The sequence below is a fragment of the Rhinoderma darwinii genome, chromosome 12 (assembly GCF_050947455.1).
Source record: "Rhinoderma darwinii isolate aRhiDar2 chromosome 12, aRhiDar2.hap1, whole genome shotgun sequence".
In the NCBI taxonomy this organism is placed as follows: domain Eukaryota; kingdom Metazoa; phylum Chordata; class Amphibia; order Anura; family Rhinodermatidae; genus Rhinoderma; species Rhinoderma darwinii.
The window spans coordinates 68,049,093-68,074,998 of NC_134698.1; the positions used below are offsets into that span (position 1 = coordinate 68,049,093).

Here is a 25,906-nt window from a genome sequence, read left to right on the forward strand (position 1 = left end):
TGCACATCCACTTTTTATAACTTGAATATACTTTTAACATTCACCAAAAATGACAAAAAGCAATACAAAAAAAAACCAAACATAATTGATATTTTTGCTCCTTGTCCCCAAAAAGCAGCTGAATCGAACATTTGTTCTGTACAATAGAGGTAGATTTGTCACAGCTGTTTTAGACATTCAATTAAAAACTAGTCTCAAATAAACTGCATTCTTTTAAATGTCTTTCACAATACAGTGTACAGTCTGCTAGAATCTCCAAAAAGCCGAGCATAATGCATCCTGATTGTTTAGGCAAAGTATCACCTGCTGGCAAGAGAAAATGCTTCTACAACCACTACCGCTTCTAAAGATATTCTTTCATGCGGTTGTCTTTGGGTATTTCAAGGCTTTCTGCCAAAAAAACATGTACGGTACATCATCTGAACACACTGACTCTCTACGTAATGGATTTCCAAATAGAAGGGAGACCAAAAAAAAAAAACAACAACAAAATGTCTGTACATTAGAAAATAAATAAATCCAAAATTGGCACAAAAAAATCTCCGTGAAGCTCTACTTTTTCTGATTTTTTTTTTTGTTATTTATAAGAGCTTTCAGCCCTTACACCCATACTCACCAGGGGGCAGGCTGGGCAGGGACGCACGTGCCCCTCCGGGCTGTTACCCCCGGTAGAAGTGTAGGGCCGCAGACGGCTATTGCTGTATATTTTAGAAAAAAAAAAAAAAACTTAGGGTAGCGCAGGGGACAAGGAACGGGAGCCGTTTAATGTAATCCTCTGTGTTCTCCTGCAGAGGCAGTGCGTGTCCTCCAGGTGGCTGCATTATACATCAGATGTGATGTCATGATGCAGCCGGCTGTTGGTCACACACACTGTACCTCTGCAGGAGAACATCATGGATTGTGTTGAAGTGTTTGGCCTCCTATTTATCTGGCAGGCAGCAGGGATGGAGGAAGAAAGTACAGCTCCTCTATTGCCCTAGACACAGCTTTCCTGCCCTCCTGCCAGCAACTTGTATAAGGGGGACTTTACTGAAACTGTTTTGTGAGGGAGGGGATTCTGTATAAATTGTTTTTCGGGGAGGGGGTATTTGACTGTAAATGCTATGTGCAGGGGAGGGGCACTTCTTAATTTATTATTTTTGGGAGGATAGGGGGACTTAGGCTGTGAATGCTGTGGGTGTGGGGGTATTTTTTTTTTTTATAGCATCCATTCATAGGTTACTGTGATATCGTATTTTTTTTAAGGGGTTTTTGCAAAACTGCGGCCAATGACATGGCTTTAAAGCAATTGCCCAAAAAACACTGCACAAATCATAGTGTGTCGCGTGAGAAGAGATCCTTATAGTTCATAGGATTGGGGCTTTACTGTAAACGTTATGTGGGGGAGAAGTTTAGTTATAGTTTTTGTGTGGGGGGGGGGATGGCTTAACTATTTTGTTCCCTTAGGGTATATTTACACATACCGGTTAATGTGCAATTAAAAAAAAATAATAATCTGAAAAAACGCACATGGTTTTTATCATGATTTGTTGTAATCTTGTGATGCAGTAATTGGGCACAGTTTTCATAGGTGAAACATATAAAATAAATGTTTCATTGAAAAAAAATGAGCAGCTAGTTATCGCATAGTAAAACCGCATGTGTTTTTTCAAATGCGGTTTTCAACCGCTAAATTGAAAAACGTGGCAAAACGCTGTGTGTGAAACAAGCCTCAGAGAAATACGGCTGCATTTCTGTTAGGGTATGTTCACACGGCCTATTTACGGACGTAAGTCGGGCGTTTTTGCCCCGAATTACGTCTGAAAATAGCGCCTCAATAGCGCTGACAAACATCTGCCCATTGAAAGCAATGGGCAGACGTTTGTCTGTTCACACGAGACGTATATTTACGCGCCGCTGTCAAATGACGGCGCGTAATAAAGACGCCCGCGTAGAAGAAGTGACCTGTCACTTCTTTGGCCGTAATTGGAGCCGCTATTCATTGACTCCAATGAATAGCAGCGCTAATTACGGCCGTAATTGACGCGGCGTTCAAGCGCCTGCACATGCCGGTACGGCTGAAATTACGGGGATGTTTTCAGGCTGAAACATCCCCGTAATTTCAGCCGTTACGGACCCCCGCCGTGTGAACATACCCTCAGGCTGGGTTCACACGACCTATTTTCAGACGTAAACGAGGCGTATTATGCCTCGTTTTACGTCTGAAAATAAGGCTACAATACGTCGGCAAACATCTGCCCATTCATTTGAATGGGTTTGCCGACGTATTGTGCAGACGACCTGTCATTTACGCGTCGTCGTTTGACAGCTGTCAAACGACGACGCGTAAAAATACAGCCTCGTCAAAAGAAGTGCAGGACACTTCTTTGGACGTTTTTGGAGCCGTTTTCTCATAGACTCCAATGAAAACAGCTCCAAAAACGGACGTAAAAAACGGCGCGAAAAACGCAAGTTGCTCAAAAAACGTCTGAAAATCAGGGGCTGTTTTCCCTTGAAAACAGCTCCGTATTTTCAGACGTTTTTGGTCACTACGTGTGCACATACCCTAACTCACAAACCAGCAGGTGTCGTTTTGGAGTCCTAGCCTAGATGCCCTGTGTCAGGAGAAAATTCTGTGTCAGTGGTGGGGGCTAGAGGTCCTTTGCGTATCATAGAATTTGAAAAATGCCTTGTATCGGGGTGAAAAAGGTTATATTGGGGCCTTGAACATTGAAGTGTATGGGGCACAAAATGTTATCATGGCAGCCCTGTCCCCAACATTCAATTTGTTGGAACAGGTTTAAAGAAAATCTCCAGTGGAAACACAACTTTCCATGTCTGTGCACCCCCCCCCCCTCTACACTTCTCTTATGTATACTGTACATACTTTGAACTGCTGCCTTGTTTGTGCTTTAAAAAGTCTCGATCTTGATTCTTAGATTTCCACAGCTTTCTCTTCCTCTCTGCTTTGCTATCAATCCCATGATGCTTCAGCACAGCATTACATGACCAGCTAAAGACCATAACATTTCTGCATGCTGGGGGACACTGTGATTATCATTCTCTCTATATTCTATAAATAAGCTGAGAAACCATAAGTATACAGACAGGGAGGCTACACTATATTCTTCTACATTATACCTGTGTGACAGAAGTATCAGTGGTAGCTGATGATAGAAGTTCCTGTCCACATTACACTGCGTGACTGGTCCCTTACCTTCTGCTGCCACAGTGGGATCTGCAATGGGCTGTAAAATACTCTCCAATTTACTGTACGAAAATTCCGTCAGGAAAGAGGTGAGAAGCCATCACCAAAATGTATGTGTGAAGTGTATACAGTATGTGTTCAGCATGTATATATGTCTGTCTGTATGTATATATGTATGTATAATGTGTAAATGCATTTAGGTAGTGAGTGTGCGTTTGTCTGCTTGTATTATGCAGTGACCACATATGTGTGTATTGTGTACGGTTGTATTATTTAGGCACTTTTTTAAAATTCTTCTAGCGCAATTTTTTGAAAGAAATCACCAACCAGTTTTAAAGGCTACGTAAGCCTTTGAAGACTTTTTTTATTATTATGTTTTTACTAAAAAGGGTATTTTAGCGCAACTTTGTCATTTGTTTTTAATTAAAACATTTTTGGGAAAAATCTGTTTTCAGGTACAACTCCTTTGTATTCTGAATACATAGAAGCTTTATCTTTTGCTGAAGCCCGAATCTTTCAGGTCAGCGGGACTGACTACTTCAGTGACTGCGGGTCCTGCGTGGATCTAGCGGTTATCGATCATATCTATGTTCATAACCTGTGCAGTCTGATCCTGCGATCACTCGTCTGTCCCCTACTTTTTACGAATCTTTTGAATGTATCTTTCCTTACCTATAAACATATGCAGGATCACCTAATGATACATTATAGGGATTGACTGAACCTTATCAAATAGCAAAAAGCAACTCCACATAATAGACTTTTTACACGCCGCAAGATAAACCCTCAAATAAATTAGATGAATCTGCCCTACAGGTTGTATGTTTCTATTCCTTCATAATTTTTTTTAAAAATAATACCTTTGTAACCAAGATTTAATGAGAATTCTAGCAAATCTTACTACTTGTTCATCAACTTGAAAACAGAATCTGCAGAATAAGAAAACAATTAAACACCAGGGGGCAAAAAAAAAAACCAAAAAAACAGGTCAAACTGTTACTGCAGCTATAGTGGGTGCAGAGTTAGACCCCCTCAAGCGCCACGGCCTGGGGGCAACTGCTAAGGGCCTTACTACCACATAAGACGACACCAGTATTATAAACTGCACATGGTAGTTGGGGGGCTGTTAAGGATTTTGCATTGGGTCAGGGGCTTCAAGTTACGCCTCTGGGTCAAACATTTGCATGATAATGGACAAATCTTGGGGCATACGCTAAGTAAGAGCGCTTCATAGCGGAGACAAAATACCTCCTTCCCCCTCCTTTGGCTGACTTACATCCTCAAAATCCCCAAATCCTGGGACTTCAGGGGTAGAAATACGAATCAACATCTCAAGGAGAGGTTGTGGGGCACTTGGGCCACTTCAAATTGGATGCTATAGCAAGTAGCCCACTGGACATACCCCTGGAATGTATTCTTCAAAGTTGTAGCATCACGTCACAATACACAGTGCAGACATACGTATAAGGCTTGGTGCTGCCAGTCAAATATATACATAAAAAATGCAAATTAAGCAAATCACCTGAGAATCCCTAAAAAAATGTTATCCTTTCAAAGTGACTATACAAAGTGTATTTCGGTTTAATTGGAATTTCATCAGTTCTGCTTGCATTCCCCAGAATAGAAATTGTGTCCATCATCTCCTGTAAGGAGGAGCTTGTAAACAGGTACAGGCTTTGTTCTACAACATCATTTCATATTACGCCAATACCTTGCTGGATTATTGAGGTGGCTGTGTCACAGCGTCCCTACCGTCACTTTGTGCTTTGGCACTATAGCTTGCTGGTGGCATCGGCTTCCTGTGGTCCCGCAGAGTATGTGCGTTCAGCATTTCCAGCAGTAGATCGTATACGGGCACCACGTTCTTACACTTCATGCTAAGTAGATGCTCCATTCCTTTGTTGCTAATAAAAAAAAACATATTGGCCCACATTTACTAAGAATGCTTTTTTTTTATGCCAGTGTATGTGGAAAAATAGTTGGTGATTTGCGCCGTAAAAAAATACACGCTTTGGCACATTTTTACCTGTCAGACAATTAAAGGCTATGTAAACCTTTGAAAAGGATTTTTTTTAAATAAAAAGGTCAATTAGTGTGATTGGTGCAACTTTATAATTAGTTATTAAAAAAGATTTTTAGTCTTTGGGATACAGCTGCTTTGTATTCTTTATACAGAGCAGCTGTATCTTATGCTGAATCCGTCAGGTCCGCGGGACTGACGGGTCCAGTGTCAGCAGGTCCTGCATGTGTCTGACACGCAGGATCGAGCTGTTATCGATCACATCTAAGTTCATAATTTAGATGTGATTGACACACGGGATCCACCTGTAATCTGAGACACGCAGGACCCGCTGACACTGAACCAGTCAGGTCGATGGGACTGACAGATTCATGATATAGCGAAAGATGCAGCTGCTCTGTATACAGGATACAAAGCATCTGTATCTCAAAAAGTTAAAATCATTTTTAATATAAACTATTTATAAAGTTGCACCAATCACACGGATTGACCTTTTTATTTAAAAAAAATCCTACATAATCTACACCTGCTATGAGCCACCCCCTTTCTTCTAGTGATAGGGGTCCCAGTTGTTGCCCCAACACCTGTTGTATATTCTAGGATTATACCATCAATGTTGAATCTCGGAAAAGCCCCTTTAACATATTTGTATTATTTGCGAGCGTCCATTAAGCCCAGTATATATAAATTAATTAGGGGTATTCGGTAGTAAGAAATACTTAATTTTTTTAATTAACATCCATCCAATAGAACGTGTTCAGATTGAACATAATCTTTGCCATTCAGAAATAACATTTTGTTCGATAAAACCCACTTCTTAGCAACTAATTCTAAAGAGCTGCTGCCTCAGCGCACGCGGGGTGATTACTGGAGATACAGACACCATTCAACTCTACGGATCGGTAAGACAAGAAATGTATTCATCTACTACTGACTGCAGGTCCATGGAGTTCAACCAAAGCCAGGAGTGTACCTGGGGAAGCAGGTGGCCAGGGGGGCATCACTGACACCAGCAGAAAGAGTTAATAAAGTCCTAATAATCATTCTAGATATATAATGGAAAAGGTCAGGTTGAAGACTGGGTCGCTGAACTAGAAACCCCTGTATTACTTTATGGGTCGTTCCAGACATTGTTCTGATAAAAAACGGACTTTGATTAAAAAGTTGATTGGAGATGGAAAAACATACAGAGAAGTGCAGCAAATTAATGGCTGCTCAGCTAAAAGGATTTCAAATGGCTTGAAGTGGCAACCAAAACATGAGAGACGCGGAAGGAAGTGGGGGAACTACTGTTCAAATGGAACGAAGAATAGTCAAAATGGCAAAGGCTCAGCCAATGATCTCCTCCAGAAAACCAAAGAAGATCTGAAGTTACCACTGAGAACTGCTACAATCAGAAGACGATTTAGTGAAGCCAAGTTACCAGCAAGAACTCCCCGCAAAAAAAAAAAGACATGTCCTGAATAGGTTAAAATTTGCCAAGGAACACATTAACTGGCCCAAAGAACAATGGCGCAATATTTTGTGGACTGATGAAAGCAAAATTGTTCTTTTTGGGTCTAGTGGCCGCAGACAGTATGTCAGACGACCCCCGAGAACTGAATTCAAGCCACAGTACACTGTGAAGACAGTAAAGCGTGGTGCTGCAACAATCATGATATGGGGATGATGCTCATAACCTGGTGTTGGGCCTATTTATCGCATACAAGGGATCATGGATCAGTTTGAATATATCAAAATACTTGAGATCATGTTGCCTTATGCCGAAGAAGAAATGCCCTTTGAAATGGGTGTTTTAACACGACAATTGACACTCCATTACCTCAACCGGATTGATGTAACAGAGTGGCAGCCCAATCGCCTGACCTCAATCCCATAGAGAATTTGTGGGGTGATATAAGAAATGCGGTTTATCAGGCAAAACCCAAAAATGCAGAAAAACTGTGGAATGTCGCCCAATCTTCCTGGACTGGAATACATGTTCACAGGTGCCAGAAGTTGGTCGACTCCATGCAATACAGATGTCAAGCAGTTCTCAGAAACAATGGCTATGCCACAAAATGTTAGTTCCGTAAAATGAAATCTGAAACTTTTTTTCAGTTTATATACATCTTTGAGCCCCCTGAACTGTGTTCAGTTCGGGAAATACGGCCATGTGAATCCGGCCTTACTTGGTAAGGTTAGCAGCCCATATAACAGCTGGATGAGATAGGAAGCATGTTAAAAACGGGTTGTCTTTTGGAGACAGCCCCTGTCCACATTAGTTAGGACAAATGGACGACATGGGGAGGGCACCCCTTCTGTCTATGAGCCAGAATGGAGAGCACTGTAAAAGTAGCTCATGCTCTGGTGGACTCGAGCTGTCCATGGACAGCCATTCATCTGCCATGTAATACAACATTTCTCCTGCAGTGGCCGCTGTATTATGGTCTCTTAATTAGATTCCATTGTGTACATACCTGGCATGTCTGACATGTGATAGGAGCATCAGTAAATTAGCCAGCCGGGTGGACTGTTGACGGAAAGGGATTCCACTCTTAGCGATGACCCAGACAAGTCCATCAGTGACTGTATTTAATAACTGGTGCAACTTCCGACTGCTCTCCGATTCCTCCTCTGAAGTGGATAGTGGAAACATGTCTGAAGGAAACACATAGAAGAAAGTGTGCAATAAACTATTAGTATAGATATCCCATTATAAAAACATGGCGTCGTTTGATTTATACTATGAAGCAGCTGTATACAATGGAAAACATGGAAAGTTGCACCAAGCTGGAGGACCTAACAAGGCTAAATTAAAGGGATTGTCCAGTTAAGAAAACCCTTATTCATTTAACCGGTTAGCGAATTCTGAGTTAATAGAGGGGAGGGGGGTCCTCTGTTCAGGATCCTCATATCCTGGTGAGAGTGGAGAGCGACTACAAAGAGTGTGCAATACAGGACAGAACATGTCCTCCAGATTAAGAGACAGACAGCCCATTCATATGAATGAGAACAGTGTAATGCTTCATTTCTCCTGTGGTGGCGCTGCAGGGAAATTAAACACTTACTGACAGGTTTTCCCACAGATTAAAGCTGATCTGTAGGGATCCCAGCAGAGGGACACTTTGTGATCAGCTTATTTTCAAAAGGACCCTTCCAACAAGTAGGGATTGTCCAAAATGGAGAACCTCTTTAAAGCAACCCACCGGTCCTGGGACAACGTTTTAAATACGATGGTGTATACAGAGTAATATTACCTCGTGTCCCCTAGTTGGGCCCCTCTACTGTGGATCCACCGTTTTATGGTCTCCTCTGTGCTGTCACAAAATGGCTGCAGCGCTTCTTGGACTACGAATCTGGGATACTCCCACTGTTCTCGGATTGGCCGGAGCTGCTCACGTGAGCAGTTCTGTCCAATCAGAGAACAGAGGGAGTTTTTTAGACTCCGTCTGAAAAGCGCTGTGGACATTTTAAGACAACACAGGACTCTAAAACAGCGAATCCACGGCATAGGGGGGCAACTGGAAGGCACCAGGTAATACTGCTCCATATACAGCATATTTATAATTTTGTCCTAAGACCAGAGGGTCGCTTTAAGAGCAAACAAAATGCTCCGAGCTCACCAGAAGGACTTACAGAAAGTCTGACACATACATGTGTGGTACAGATCTTAAATGCTCCTGTGCGTATAAGCCCTTAGGGTTATTTAGTATGTTTATCTGCAGTACTGCATATTTGAGTTAAACAAGATGACAAACTCAGCTCTGCTCCATCTGTATGTACACATTCTAATCTGACCTGTTCTTCAGTTCAGCCATATAACCAGCCTCATATGGTCCGGACATGGGTGATTTATAAAGAAATGTGAATGCAGTCTATTTTTTGCCATAAACAGTATGATCAGAGGAAAGACGGAAGGGAAGCCTCTACTATAGCATTGATTTCCATTGTAAATGATGCCAGGCCAGGGTTATTATTTGCTCATGATCTTTTCCATGCAATATGGACAGCTAAATCTGAGGGTCTACATTATTTGCTGAACTCATATCGAATACAAAAAGTGTCACAAAAAAAGGGCATAACTAGAAATAAGCAAAGTCAGAACTGGGGCCTCCACCTTATTGACAGTAAAGCGAACTGCAGCAATGCAAACAGCAGAACAACTATTTTATGCCAAGGCCCACTTGGCTTGGGGGCGATGGCAAACTGCTCTACACTTGCTAAGCTATGGTTGGGCTAGATATTGGGTCCAACTGTGACACTATCCCCCAAGTACCCACATAGAGCCGGGCGATAGCAGAAAGCCACAGCTTTGTTTTTTCCCCACTGACTTTCTGCTGGGCTTCTGCTTATACACAGCAGCCAATCTAAATAGGAAGAGCTGCAGTGTAAAACATGGGGAGCAGGACGGGGCAGGACGTGAATGTCAGACTACCTCAGACTCATATTAGACAATATAGCCAAGCTGAAGTCATTAGTCATAGTGGTGACATAATGGAGCAGAGCTAAAAAGCAACCAAGACCGAAGAAAATAAGCAAATACCTAAATGTACTATTTTTAAGACTTGAAGATCGGCTTTAATCTCATATATCCTCATTGTTCAGGACGCATGCTCCAGGTGCTCGTGAAAAAGTACAAGGTGGGTAGAGCTCCTCAACTGCTGGGAAGATTATCCCATACATAATGCCCTGAGTCAGCGCCCCAAGCGCTATACCTGGATCCTCGCAGATCTACTGAACATTTAGATGCTCATACAGTTCTATGGGGTTGGGGGGCTCCTATAAAACAGACTTACATCATTTTTCAACCCTACCAATAAAAACAGTTTGACCCAAAAACTTCTTTCTACCTCCTTGTACGCCGCATTCGATGGGTTGGACACACTCTATTTTGTCTGATTTTTCGACACAAGAATATTGGTGCAAGTTTAATGAAAGCTCCGACATGACATTAGGGATAATTTATACAAATACTCACTGGAATTAAGCAGGATGAGAACCTTCAGGCAGAGATATTCTCGGTGTTGAAGTTTTAACTCTCTGAATCTTGAAGTTGTAGCTAGCAGCATATCAAAGATTTCTAATATTCCCTCCACACATTTGCCTTCATCCCTGTAAATACACAGAACATATTTCAGCCATATCTACAGCGCACTATGATGGCAAAAGATATGGACAATTAGTGAATGAAATGATTATTAGCACATAAATAAAAAATGGGGAAACCTCCCAGACTCCCTAAAGAGAGCAGCCAAATCTCCCAGGTGCCCTATGTCCTCTGTAAAATATACTCATCTCTCCTCGTTCCCCCAGTCTTCTTCTATTCCCGCCACAGGCAACAACGTGATGCAGGAGTCAGGACGCGGTCTGTGGCGCCCGAGATTGAAGAGGAACGCAGGAACGGGGAGAGGGGACTATCTGCCCGTCTGGCAGGAGGTCTGTATCTTTAGAATTTCTAGAATCCATATTTATAAGGTCTTGGCTAGGGCCTGTATTCATTTTGGGGTGTGATGAATAGGATTCATATGCACTATTTGTGATGAGTAGGTTCTGGATTGTGTCCTGTAGAAGTGTGCAGCACATAAGGTAAAAAATTCTTCCCTGATGTCTCTTCTCAAAAGTTGTGATATGGATTTATAGTAGAGTAGGAGTAAAGTTTAAAAAAAAAAAAAGCCAAAAGTGATACGTTTTAGATTTTTTGTTAAAGGGGTTATACCAGAATCAACAATATCAACTATCTACAGGATAGGTGATAATGGTCTGATCGCTGGGGGCCCCACCGCTGTGACTTCCACCGATCACAAGTCTCGAACCCCCTGTTCTTCCATACTGATGGACCGCAGCGAGAAGGAAAATTAAATGGAGCAACGCTCAAGCATGCGCTGCCACTCCACTCAAAGTCTATGGGAATCACTGAAATAACGGAGTACAGCGCTTGACTGTTTTTCTCAGTCCCATAGACATTAAATGGAACGGCGGACACCTGCGGATAGGTGATAATTGTCGATTCTGGTACAACTCCTTTAAAAAGGGGTTATGTGGGGGACCAAAATGTATTAACAGTGTACTTACTGCAGTATGTGAGTACACCCGCTAATATACATTCTGGTCCCCCGTCGTGCGAATTCTGAGATTTTTTTATAGATCTTTATAGCGCTGGCGGGGGGACCGGAAGTCTAGATGCACAGCCTTCTTTAAGGACGATACAATTCTTCGTCATGTGACCGGCCCCGCTATCCTGTGCATGCAGGAGCAGTAGTAGTAGTAGTAGTAGTAGTAAAGTGGAGTACAGCGGGTCAGTCATGTGATGAAGTGTGTGTCGTCATAAAGGAAAACTGTGCAACTAGACTTCCGGTCCCCTGCCAGCGCTATAAAAATCTATGAAAATCTCAGAATCAGAGCGACGGGGGACCGGAATGTATATTAGCGAGTGTAATCACATACTGCAGTAAGCACACTGCTAGTCATTTTTGGCCCCACATAACCACTTTACGTCTGTTGCTCCGGAGTCAAACCACAATGTAATGGATAAAGCTTTTACAAGAGCTTGAAGCTCTGAGCTTCCCTTTAATAATTTAGTATTTGTAACATATTGGGCACTGTACCCTGTTCTGGCAGGAATCTACTCGTCTTAGCCTGGCCATAGACATTATATAATGGTTGGCTATAAGTCGATCTGTTGGCAGGTATTACATCCAATCTCCCCTTTAACATACATGTGATACTTACAATGTCATAGGGGTTTTCTGGGATTTTACATTGATGGCCTATCCTTATAATTTAGAGGGATTTTCTGAGATTCTCTTATTTCTCACAGCGATGGAGAAGCGAATAACATCCCAAATAAGTCATATTGGTAGAGCAATTGGAGGAATCAACCACAAACAATTCATGTCAATTATTCCTATTTCCCTTCCCAGAATGAATATCCAGTCGGGTCTAGATTGTGGTCAGATCCTGACAGAAATGATGGCATCTGCCTAAGAAAAAGTTTATGTAGAGCTTTATAGACTTGACAAGGCTCAACATGGGGTTTGCATGTTCTTCCCGCTTTTGATGGGTTTCCACTAAAACTCCCAAAACATGCGAAAAGGAAATTAGAAACCTCTGCATCCCCTGTATCACCACCCCAGATTCAAAATATACATTTACAGAAAAGATATGATAAGCAACGTCTACGTCCTGTGTACCCACATATCTCGGTAAACCAAGGATTGTACATCAGGGTTATGGTTGGGAGGATTGGCAATATGATGGTTTTATATTTGCACAAGATTCGTATCAGTGTCATTTAGCAAAACCAGAACTTCAATATCTAATACAGCTTAGTTGTTAAATCGGGAAGATTCCAAAATGATATCTATCAAAAAAGTTATAGTGTAGGGATGTAATCCAGGGACTGTATCTGGCACTAAACTGAACGTATGATAGAGTAGGGTGATTACCATGGAGCTTCGGTTTTAAACCACATTTTATATAAAGAATTACCAATTGTGAGATTCTAAATATAGTCAATGTAACATTATAAAAAAATAAATATATATGGCGTATTATAAAGGCGTATTATTGGATCACTCCTGCGTATACCATTAAAGATGAACAGGGTGGCAGTCCTTTATCAATGAGATCCCATGAATGTTCAGTATTGATGAATACCGCCTATGAAGGATATGGATGTTTAGGAGTGGTCACTTTCCCTTCAAATAAACCTAAGATATAGAGTCCGTGGCGGAACTACCACTATAGCAGCCATCGGGGGCCCGTGCCACCCTACACATAACATTTATGTGCTGGCTGGGCGTCACGGGCCCAGTCATGCCTGGTGGCGTCGCTAGCACCAGGCATCCAGGGTCCCGGCGACTGCCACATTCAATTGTATCTGCATCATTAGGATGCAGATACAATTGAATACTATAACGGAGCAGGGAGCTAGCTCCCTCTCTGCCATTCACTAGGCTACAAGCCACGTAAGGCCTGCAGCCTATAAGGATCTCTACACAGGCTGGCGCGATTATGTCACTGGATCACGCCCACCTACGCAAGGGTCCCGTCTCGGCATCTCATAGGCTGCTGAGCAGGCTGTGGAGCAACTCAGTTTGTTGCAGGAATGGGTCTAGGTGAGTACAATTTTTTTGGGGGGGCACTATCTACATGTGGGGGGGGGGCTGTGTGACACTATCAACAAGGGGGTGACTAGATCAGTGTGTGGCACCATCTACAAGGGGGGCTGTGTGTGGTACTATCTTCAGGGGGCTGTGGGATCATTATTAATGGTATCTCATACAATGGGGGGGGGGGGTAGATCTAGAACTTGGCTGCCTAGCTGTATTTTTACATTGAACACACAACTGATAAATGCGCATTGTCAGGAGGGCATGGGTAAGAGGGGCCCAGTTAAAAGTTTGCTATGCGGTATGGGGCCCAGTCTTTCCTAGTTACACCCCTGTATGGAGTGGGGGCTTGGTAAAAAAAAAACCACACCCTTTCTCCTACCCAAGATCTGCAAGGTTGGGGGGCTGGAATTGAAATGTCCCTAACCTAAGCTCCAATTCTACTGCTTAAGGAAGGGACTGTGCAGCGCCTCTATGGTAGGTATACAACTACAAGAGGTTCCTAGGTCTTTAAGAAAAAGTTTAAACAAAAATTTAAATAAACTGAGACAAGTAACAAGTGTTCACAATAAGAACCTGCACTGAGATTTCCCAAATGTTCCCTTTTATGGATGTTTTTTTAATAAATATTTACTGAAACAACAGCTGCCGAATCCGTATTGACCTGCTTGTTAACACAATGCCGAGAATGAAGAATATTTTACATAATTCCCAATCACAAAAGGGTTCACGGGAGGAAACAGTCGTTAAACTTAAAAGACGAAAGAAAACTATAATTTGCAAGTCATTCAAAGGGAATTGGAATATATTCGGAAACGTAGAAGAAGCTGCAGTACATTTAGGAGCAAATTAAGAAATAACGAGTTGGCTTGTGCATACTTGTTGGTTCAAAAGTCTTTGAAGATTTTGTTATCCTGACATGGAGCTCAGGGTTTTGTCGCGCGGAGCTCAGAATCTACTTTCTAGATGAATCTTTTGGAGCCGAGTGGTGGCGAGGATTTTAACAAGTGTCGTTTTGAGCAAAAAATGATTTAATAGGGTGTTTGTCTGGTAAACAAGTATCGGCTAATCAGAAGAATAAGTCACAAGGAAGACAACAAGAAATCTTAAAGTCGAAAAATACTTCAATTCATCGTTTTAGAATTGTCAACTTATTCCATCCTTATCTAAAGCATACATTTTGCAAATAGTAAAGAATTTCTAGCCCTACTTAGATTGTTTTGTCTTCTAGCCATCCTCTCTCCATCCTTATCTTACGCAACGACGGACGCCACATTACCACTTATTACGTACCATGGATAGTCTTATGTCCTGTTCAGAATTTATACCGGTGACCATAAATATATATATATTAAATACAGAAAAACTTCACCAAAGACCACCTCATTGAGAAGACTACCCGATATAGACCAGATTTATCCTATGTACATCGGCTTTCTTCTTTGAGAGGACCACCCCGTAGAACTTTTTTCACTGAAATGTTGGGTGGTCATCTTGAACCGGGTACTTTCGACATACTTGCAATACTTTCCTTAGTTTTATTGTTTACGAACAAGAAAACATTGGGACAATGAGCACAATTGAAATGTACATATAATTTTAACATCCAGACTTGTCAAATTAGACCCATCTTAAACAGAATGATTTTCTTAGAAGGCTTGATGTAGACTAAATCATTAGCACCATTCAAGAAGTTGTGATATTGAGATTTCAGAAAACCAAAGCTTTCTCGGCACTCTTGAGAAGCATTAGGCACTTTTAGAGACATGCTTCTTCTTGTAAGGGTCTTAACGCAGACAAGGAGCTAGAGAGGCTTCACACCTTCCCTAATCGTATCAGCGGAAAATCACAAGTTGACTAATTTTCCATGAAATTTAAAAAAAGAGTTGTCCAATTTGGAAACTTGGACTACCATGGCATTATGTTTCACACTACACATTATATGCTAACCAGTCGATAAGCTAAAAAAATAAAAAAGATTAATGTGAATATATTAGAACTTACCGGTCAAGAGCTAGATCTGGGGCAAAGATAAGCTTGCCAGGCTGATCAATGGACCGCCACATCAATCCCATCATCAAAACCTCCAGCCAACAGCTTTCTAGTAGTCGCACTTGATCATACAGACTCAGCTCTATAAAACCTGCAAAAACAACAAGTCTTTTTCACCAGACCTTTAACTAAAATATACAATTTCTTCTCATACACGTTCTGTCCCTTTCAAATGGGCACTTTCTATTACCCCGTACCACCACATATGTAACTTGGTTGGCCGTATGTCAGCATACTAGTTAGATTATCTTATGGGTATGGGCTATGAAATTAAACTAGATCCTGTTCTTCTATATATAGGCACCAAACAGGCAAATCCTGTTAATGTTATGGTGAGCATGAAGCGGGATAAAATACAGTAGGGCTGACGTACTAATGTAAATGCGCCTAGAATAATGCACCAAAATGTGGTACATTTCTGGCACATAAAGTAGTGTATAGTTTTAGACATCTTTATTAAGCAAATGCACCAAAAAGAACAGATCTTCGTGCCTCACTAGACACTTTTAAAAAATTGGCCTCGAAAAGCCGTCATGACTAAAATGTGAAAAAGTTTGCCAAAATTTTCCAAATCAAAGATGGTAAAACAAACAGAAAAGTGTCTAACAGGTCAAGCAAGAGTAATCTGGCGTATCTTTTAACTGCCTGGTCTAAATTGACGCTGTCTAAATCCTATACAGCATAGTTCTATCTGCCCCAGTTTGTGTTGGCCCACATCCCTTCCCCATGGGTTGCCCCAGAGTCAGACTATGGTTCCTTGAGCTCACCAGATGAGATGATTCATAAGACTCATCCTGAGTCTATACAGAACATGTGCACGTCCACTGTTAATTGAATTGTAAACATTGTAGTTATTATTGTACACACAGGACGTCAACAAGATCTAATAGGTTATTTGCGAATCATCTCAGAAGAAATAGATCCTAGGATCTATAGCAATGGGGTCGGTAGAGCCTGGGCCCATCGAAGGATCCTCTAGCACTCCAGTGGGCTATTCCAACCCTGGGTAGGTCCAAGCATTCTATAGCCCAACCTCTGCACAGGAGCTCCAATTTTATCAAACAATGGCAACGTTCTGTACTGAGGACTATGCAAACCATACGTCCCACAAGCTATGCGTAGGTGTGTAGGGCACATATTGCTTAGAAACCAAATGGTGTTATCCCTTTAATGGTTGCCTGCGCTATTTGTCAATGACAAGTCCACGTTAATTTAGACCAAAGCATTCTAGTCTAATACGAGACTTTAGTACATACCTGGAATTTTCTTAGCCCAAGCGATCATGTGAACCAGTTCCTTGTCAGCGAGTTTAGTTAGTGACATCATCATAGAAGCCTCAGTGAAGGGCTTACAGGGACGGTTCATTACTAGAACATTTGGCGGTTCAGCTTCAATAAGAGATAAAACAAACTGTTCTGGCCCCATGGAACAGGGAAGAACTTCTTTTACAAGGCCTATAGTTTCAATAACTTTTTTGTTTTTTCCAAAGCAATGCATCTGTTCCTCAGAGTGACGCCGATGACGTATGATACGGTACCCACACCGCTCACGTCTGGTTCCTGGTAAGAAAATTGAAACACACATTTATTTATTTTTTTAAATGGTATAAAAACATTTGTTGTGAAACTCGTCATTCGGCCAAGATGAGCTGCAGGAGAAGGGTAGGCCAAAAGTACCCCACGTGTCAACCCTCAAAAATATGTGGAACTGTAAGTTCAGGTAGTCCTATACGCAGTCTCAGAGAGTTTATTGAATTATTTTTTTATTGGGCTTTGACAAGCTGTAGGGCTCGGAACCTGCAGAGACAGAATACTTTTAGAATTGGAAAAAAGTTAAAGGGGTTATGTGGGAACCGAAAATTATTAACAGCGTACTCACTTCAGTATGTGACTACACTCGATAATATACATTCCGGTACACAGTCGCACGGATTATAATATTTTAATAGATTTTACAGCGTTGCCGGGGGGACCGGAAGTCTAGTAACACAGTCTAACTTCATGATGACACGACTTGTCGTCATGTGACCGACCCCGCTTTATGCTATGTAAGCACTGTGCTATTGCCATAGCGATTACATGGCGTACAGCGGGGCCGGTCACACAAGTCATGTCGTCATGAAGTTAGACTGTGCCACTAGAATACCGGTCCCCCAGGCAGCGCTGTAAAAATCTATTAAAATATCATAATCAGTGCGACTGTGTACCGGAATGTATATTATCGAGTGTAGTCACATACTGAAGTGAGTACGCGGTTAATAATTTTCGGTCCCCACATAACCCTGTTAAAAGCATGGATATTGTAAATTGGATATCAATTTCGCAGCAAACTCTCAGGTTACATTAGTGTACACTTGTGTAGAATGGTAATTCGGCCCTTTTAAGCATGTCAGGTAGCAAGAAATGCTCATCTGGGCATGTGTTTATCCGTTAACTGTAGGTTTTGCCAGCGGTGTACACAAAGGCATGCCAGTGGAGGGCCCCATAGCAAAGTTCAAACTGGGCCCCCCCTATATTGGTGTTAGGTTTTGCCACCCAGGTCACTGGGGCCTGGTGTTTATTTCCTTCTCACCCTCTTTCCCAGACCCTTGGGCCAATTCCCCACTTTATTGCTTGCTAACAGTGCAGTTCCTCGGGAGAGGGAAGTCCTTCAAATGGTTCTCCCAACCCCATAGTAATGGTATAAGACCAATCAGGAATGGGTACCCACTCTCCAAGGGCTCTATAGCCCTTGCAAGGGCTGCCTCTATTGGACTTATGCCCTCAGGTTTTGTATTATCTAGGGTAAGAGCCACTTGGGGAAAGATGCATAAAATAGGTGCAATAAATATTTTCCCATTTTAGTTCTGTACTAAAATATGTTCTTGTGGGAAATATAAGAGAGATCATAAATTCACAAGAAAAGCCTCACCACATTTCATCATCCCTACTTCAAAGCACTTGCGCAGGCGACATGCTTGGCAGCTCTTGCGCCTGTTTTTGTCTATCGTGCACTGGTTTGTAGCGGGGCAGATGTAATCATTGTGTCCTACAAGGAAAAGAAAAAAAAGTGTAAAACTTATCACCAGTATCAGAATACGTGAAAGCACAAAGTCACAAAGCAAAAAGGTCAAGGTTTTTGTAGTCATTCCCCCTTGTTTTGAAATTGAAATGGATCACTGACGATCATCTGTAAAGAACGGGTTGTCATCGGTTTATCTGCGGCTCAGGTAGGTTTTATCTGGGGTCTGCGTTGAGATATATTGTGAACCCAGATAAATTATGGGCAGACAAACCACATGGACAGCTGCAGAGGGACCCCGAAGACAAGTAGATTGCACTAATGATTCCCATGGCTGACAAATATGGTCACACTAGTGAGGAATTAGCTGGACAGGCAGGAGGCACATGGTGCGCACCATTTTATCTGTTGGAGATCATGGTGCCCACATACAGTTCTAACATAAAGGCCCGCTGCTGTCTATGTCCTCCTCTCTCTCCGTTAGCTTTGATCATTTATTTGTAGGATCACCAGGAGCTTATAATTCAGCACCTGACATCTGGACTGCATCTTTCTACATGTCCTGAGCTGCAGATTTATCCTTAGGTTGCTGCTAGCACACAATGTCTGAATGCGCAGAAGAATTATCTGTGTACGATTTCAGATGTTCCAGTCTAAAGTCGAAAATCAGGCCATGATGTTGCTAATTACGGCTCTTGGAAGTTTAGAGAAATCCACAGGTATTTCTAAATGCTACAGCCAGAAACATGAACTACAGATGATGTCATCGCATCTGCCCTTTCAAAGGGTTTCATTGCCAGAGCTTTTAAAGTGCAAGATGCTTTTCTTCTAATGCAAGACTTCCATATACTTCAGATACAAGGCAAATAATCAGCCACATATCAAATCATATATTACATTTTTATTAGCAATGTAAATATTTATAATTAGAACTTATTCATTATACACAGTAGTCCCTGGATCCCAATGCAAAAGTCCGCTACATAACTGCCAATGATAATTTGTCGCTGTGTGCCGCACAGTACACAGCTAAAAATCAGCGCCTGCAGCTTAGAGGATGGATTTTAGATAACCTCCGTCTTCCATCAGGCGATGAAACGCTCTCTACAGCAGCTCAGGCCGCTACTTTATCTTAATTTTAATGATTTAGGCTGCAGCTCTGCTTTTTATGATAAGCTGCTGTGTATGAACACAAGCCCATCCCAAAAATCAGAGAGAATTCAGAGGAGAAAAGGCCAAAAAAATATTATACATTTTAGGCAACTACTTTTAGTATTGGTTTTGCAAAGTAAGAGGGGATCTGAGATCCTAAGGTTTTGTACTTTATAGTTGCCAGAGAACAGAGGTCTGTACGGTGTAGTTACAGAAGTTAGGCTGTTGCACAGGAGCCTTCCATAAAACATTCGGACAACTGACCACCAGAAATTCTGAATATATAGTGGTCACCAGAATATGCTAAGCATATCATATAGTAAAGACTATATGAAATATCCTATGTGTTATAGACCAGCTAGTAGAATATACAATATGTCCATGATGGGAATGAACTGTAGTATCTAAAATCTCCCGTTCCCCAAGTTTCATTGCACCACAGACAGCTGCCTATTGTGGCTTACCTCTGGGCTCATTTCCACTATCAATTTTTCATAGCCTTCTTATAACTCATTATAATCCATTATGAAGATTTCTGTTTGTTACAGCAAATTATTTGATCAACTGAAATGAACTAAATTATAAATAAAATGGTCTAAACTCCAGATATGAGGTGAACCTTCTAAACAACAAGCCAAACGAACACGGTGGCTGGTATACTGAAATACAACATCAATGGAAGAATCTGGCTTTTGACCATTTTTCACATAACACTTGCAAAGAACGGGAGACGTTCACCTAGCACAAATCGTTATTAAGCCTGGCTAATAATCTGAATACATTAATCATAGCAGAACGCTTGACTCCACGCAACGTCCTAAATCAACCTCAGCAGCGACGATTTACATGAATGCAAAACAGCAACAAACAGACCTTGAATGCTTCTCTTGAAAAAAGCCTTGCAGCCCTCACAAGACCATACGCCATAGTGGTAGCCGGAGGCGTAGTCGCTGCACACTGCACAGAAGTGAGTGTCTCTCTTAGACCCGGGGTTACTCCCAACATTGTTTGTGCACTCCGCTCCTACAGACTTTCTCTTCATGGTTTCTCTGCAAGAAAATTAAAGTTAGAGGGGCAACAAGGTCTCCTGCAGAAGGTGACATCGAAGGTCAAGGATAATAGAAATGCCACCAAAACTCGCTTCACCTTATTAATATAGTCAACCCTTTGTTTTGTATCTGCAATGTCCTTTTCTTGTTTGGTAAGTGACTTCTCAGCATCCAGCACGGCCACCGCTTGCAGCAAAACAGGGTTCTCTGTGGTCCAAAGTTCAGAAGACATAATGCCAACTTAGGCGTGGCCAAGGAAGGCGCCCTCATGCCAACGTCAGCCTGGAAACTTTGGAAGTAGTGCAATGTATCCACTGATTTAATGGGAATCTATTATTCATTCACTTTTCGTTTTATTTAAGGCCTCTTTCACATGACAGTATTTTAGACAGTGTTTGGAAGCCAAAAACTAGGAACGAAACAGATTGCACCTCATTCTGTATTTTGGACACACTCCTGGATTTGGCTTCGGCTTCTAAATACTGCTGCAAAATGCTGACTTAATACGATCGTGTGAAAGTGGTCCAAGTATGTGAAAATTAGTATCTTTACTAACTATTGAAAGTATTTTCTTTTTAAAAATTTAGTGGGTCCACTGTAGGAGTGCGATGTACATCAGCAGCAATAAATAGGGGCACATGGGACAAAATTAGTTTTATAACCAGTCTCCAGGAAGACTAAAGGCCCTCTTACAGCGGCCAATGTTCAGGGCAAACAAGCATTTATATAGACGCTCGTTCTCGATAATTTTCTTGTGTAAAACAGGGTAACGATCAGTTGATGATCGAGCAAAAGCTTATTTGTTGACTGATCCGATCTTTTATGCAGCACTAAATATTATCGTTGTCCGCAGCCCATCTCCCCATGTATACAGGGAGATGTGCTGCCGAAATGATGGAAATGTATAGGAACGAAAGTCTGTAGCAATGATCACTCATCCTCATACATAACCAAGCATTGCTCCTTGTGGAAGAAGCAAACGATCGCCGATCAACGAGCTGGTGTAAAATGACCGTGGTGTAATGCTGCCTATCTTGTCTTCCGCAGTGTCACAAAATGGTCATTAACTCTTCATAACTCCACCGTATGGTGACAAAGGGATTTCCTTGCGGATAACATGGAGTCAACCTCCCTTCTTTTCTGGACAACTGAACTAAAAATCAGGACAGTTATTTTCCTGATGATGGATTTCCTTTAAATAGCATTCTTTGGGGCATCCGCAGGCCTGGACAAGTGAGAAAAAAAATAAAATCGTCAAGTCACGCAAATGCCAACACTATGCAGTGAATGCGGTCAAGCTGCAATACCAGATACAACCCATAGACAGGAATGGCGTTGTTTCTGATATATATATATATATATATCTGTGTTGAATATAATGTCAAGGATTTTCTTTTTATATGTTACCCCATCTTTCTGAAACTACTTGTATTCCTGCTGCCTGTGTGCCTTGAATTAGCGATAGTTCAGTGTTGTCATACAGGGACGGACTTGCCCACCAAAAGATCATAAAATATCAGAGACAAGTAAATGGCTCCAAGTTGTATTGCCCAGATGTATCAATAATTGGCCCCAAATACAACAGAGGCGGGCAACCCCAATTTGAGCCAATTACTTGCCATTATGGTCTATTTCTCATGGGTTGATGCCCAAAATAACCGGTTAGACCTTATTGACGATATGTCCTGTGTATACAAGGATAACAAAATTTGTGACGTACTTTAAAGTGGACATGCATATGTTCTGTATAAATTATGTTCCTACAATCATTTCCTCTGGTGGCCCCAAGGAACCAATACGGTTGTCATCTGTGCATTCAGTGGGTCGCAAACCACTCATTCCTCTTTCTTTACTTAGCCATCGACATGAAATCACTGCCTCCCAGATCCATTACCCTCATCAGATCTTCTGCTGTTTAAGCATATTAGGTGGTGTAGAATTCATAGGGTCCAGTAGAGTAAGATAACAAAAATGTCACCACCACATTTTTTTTCCACACAAAATGGATCAATGATCCCGCACCTTAGTCAGCCCCTCAGCCACATCGCAGCTATTAGAGCTGTTGCGATGACAACCATGAAAATGCTAGGGAACACATATAGAATTGATATCACTAGGAAAGCACGAGATGACCCGTTGACATGAAGTGTATAAAGTCTATGGTTGACTATAGAGAAAGCTGGGGTAATATAGGAGATATATGCTACCATGTTACTAACACAGTATTAGGGATCTATGATAGGAGCATACACAGGAGTTCTCCTTTAACAAAGGGCTGGGCATCAATGGGCAACAAATCAAAAAATGTGTTAATCCAGGCAGATTGGACTATGTTTCCTGATGTTTTTGATGATAAGAGTAGCTGCGTAAGCCTGTAATGGGGGTGCGAGATGGGTAATACAAATTTTCACCAAGTGGCTGGTTCTGACAGAGACGTAGCTAAGGGGTGGTTACTGGAGCATGAGCCCCAGGTGCTGGGTGCCAAGCGGGATGCCATTAAACAACTTTGCTTTGGGTATTTAGATACATACTAGAGCAGTAAACTAAACATTTGCCCCAGGTGAAGGAAAACCTAGCTACGTCTCTAGGTTCGGATACCAACATATAGGCACTAATGGCGTTTTTCCTACCTGTTAAGTGGTAGTATGTGTTCTTCTGGTTTGGCTTCAAACCATGGACTCCTTGGTGGCTCTGCATATAGCATTGACGATTGGCAGTGTAAAGTCACAGGAGACATATGTTCTGGAGCCGTCCATAGTACACTTGGACTCATGGTCTGTCTCATAACCGAGCCCTCTGAATCGCTAGAATTTCCAGGAACATTGTAGTTGATAACAGACGGGCTGCAGAACGCCAGTGAGGAGAAGTCGTGCCGATTATCCATGTATGAAGAGGGAATGTACACGGGACTCTGGTCAACTGGCATGATGTTCTGATTGCCATTGTACTCGAGAGCGGATGGTAGACCAGATGGGGAACTTTTAAGATCTACTTTTGAGTGTCCAATATGCTGCATTGGCTGCAACTGAGAGAATTCCTTGTGCATGTATGTCGACATGTTGATTGATGGTTAGAGTGTGTTACTCAATACAACATAGTTTCCTAGAATAAATGAGGAACATAATATAAAAGCTTTAGTTAGATGCCATCAATATCCAGAGTATTTTCCCACCAGTCTTTTTGCGGAAAAACTCATCATCATATAGGCAAACTAGGCACCTGCCTTGGAAACATGCAAGAATAAACTAAGGCTTCCCAACACCGGGCCTCTACCATGCATCAGACAGTTTTGGAGTAATCGGCACTGCTTCATTAGGAGATGTCTCCCGTTTCACACATCTATTATTTTATTGCCTTTATGTTATGATTTTAGTATACAATATACTACTTATTTATTTAAAAAAATAAAAAATAAGACTTGATTTATGTCCAAAACAACCTTGTGCCTGTGGATTTATGACCGTCATTCAACTGGACAGAAGCCAAATGGAGGAATCATCTAGATATTAGATACGGGTGACTATTTAACTCATACAGGTGAGACCACAGATAACAGCATATGGACCCTTATCGATTCTATTCAACTAGTAATTTCTCTAGAAAAGCCCTCACCTGTCTGCTTATCCACTAGTCCAGAGGGACTCAACTGGTGGTCAGGCATGGCGAGAACGCTATTGCAGTGGGGCAAGAACCACCTACCACAATGTCAGTGCCCATCCTTGTTTTCTGTGTGGGGCACTAAAAAGGTAAGAATATTTAAAAAAAAAAAAAAAATAATGCATGGGATTACTAATGTAAGGCACATAGGGTTGCTAGGCTATGTTCCCACCGTGCAGAAAAATCATGGTTTATTGCCATGATTAACACAAAATTCTGGCAAAATCAACCACTATCTGACTATACCTTGTAAACGTAGCCCAAATATGCAGTACAAGGGGTTGTTAATTTAGTAACCCCTTGTGCCTCAAATTATATCCATGTGCCTCACATTAAGAACCCTAATGCGCCTCATCTTAACATAATGCATCTTACATTAGTAACACGATTGTGAGGCACTTTGTGGTTACTTGTGAGGCACATAGGGTTACTTACTTTTCATGTGAGACACATATGGTTACCAGTTTAGTAACCCCATGTGCCTCACACTATGGGTAACCCCATGTGCCTCACATTAAGGGTAACCCCATGTGCCTCACATTAAGGGTAACCCCATGTGCCTCACATGAATAGTAACCCCATGTACCTCACATTAATAGTAACCCCAGTTACATAGTTCGTACGTGTAAAGGATTTGCCAGACACAGCTTCTGTGTCGACGCCCGTGGGCAATCAGTCTGCACCTGCTCCTATGTCTGTGTGACTGACTCCATGTTCCACCACTCAGGGTGGCAGGCTTAGGAGTGGGAGAGCCTATCACAGCCTGGCCAGACGGAGCTAGCTCCTGCCCACTGTCTATTTATACCTGCCTTTCCTGTTCCTCCTTTGCCTGTGAATCTTCTAGGCTTGTTTCCTGGCTTGCTGCAGCTGCTTGTACTACTCATCCTCTGCTTGTTATTGACCTTGGCTTTCTGACCACTCTCCTGCTCAGCGTTTTGTACCTCGTTCTCTCCTGGTTTGACTCGGCTCGTTCACTACTCTTGTTGCTCATGATGTCTCTGAGGACAGCTGCCCTGTTTCCCTAGCTTCTGTGTACCCTTGTCTGTTTGTCTGTCTTGCACTTACGGAGCTTAGGGACCGTCGCCCAGTTGTACCCCGTCGCTTAGGACGGGTCGTTGCAAGTAGGCAGGGACTGAGTGGCGGGTAGATTAGGGCTCACCTGTCTGTCTCCCTAACCTTTCATTACAGTACGGTTGAAAAAAGACATATGTCCATCTCAACCAAGGGATGGGAAAAAGGGAAGGGATGAAACAAAAATTATACACATTCACATAGGAGCTGATATTTTTTAGTTCTAGGAAATTATCTATGCCGCTTTTAAAGCCATCTACTCTCCCTGCTGTGACCGGCTCCTGCGGCCGGCTATTGCACAGATTGACAGTGAAGAAGGCTTGTCGCCTCTGGAGATTGAACCATTTTTTCTCCAGACGGAGGGAGTGCCCCCAAGTCTTTTGAGGGGGTTTTACATGGAATAGGTTTTTTCTATATTTCTTGTATGGGCCATTCATATATTTATATAAGTTAATCATGTCCCCCCTTAGTTGTGTTTTTTCAAGGCTAAATAGGTTTCATTCTTTTAATATCTTAGATTCTCCATGCCCCTTATTAGCTTAGTTGCTCTTCTTTGTATTTTTTCCAACTCCAGGGCATCCTTTCTATGAACTGGAGCCCAGAACTGAACTGCATATTCTAGATG

General features: G+C 42.0%; 1 protein-coding gene across 1 annotated transcript in view; it reads right to left on the bottom strand.

Moving 5' to 3' along the window:
• Positions 1 to 2,440: 2,440 nt before the first annotated feature.
• The window catches only part of ESR2 (estrogen receptor 2), a 36,208-nt gene continuing 12,742 nt past the window's right edge, over positions 2,441 to 25,906 (bottom strand). The window contains exons 2-9 of the mRNA XM_075844836.1: positions 23,184 to 23,655; positions 20,378 to 20,553; positions 18,263 to 18,379; positions 16,609 to 16,911; positions 15,305 to 15,443; positions 10,168 to 10,301; positions 7,667 to 7,847; positions 2,441 to 5,091 (exon numbers count right to left, since the gene is read on the bottom strand). Of these exons, the coding sequence (XP_075700951.1) occupies positions 4,908 to 5,091; positions 7,667 to 7,847; positions 10,168 to 10,301; positions 15,305 to 15,443; positions 16,609 to 16,911; positions 18,263 to 18,379; positions 20,378 to 20,553; positions 23,184 to 23,611 (1,662 nt within the window). The 5' untranslated portion in view covers positions 23,612 to 23,655 and the 3' untranslated portion in view covers positions 2,441 to 4,907. The remainder of the gene's footprint in view (positions 5,092 to 7,666; positions 7,848 to 10,167; positions 10,302 to 15,304; positions 15,444 to 16,608; positions 16,912 to 18,262; positions 18,380 to 20,377; positions 20,554 to 23,183; positions 23,656 to 25,906) is intronic.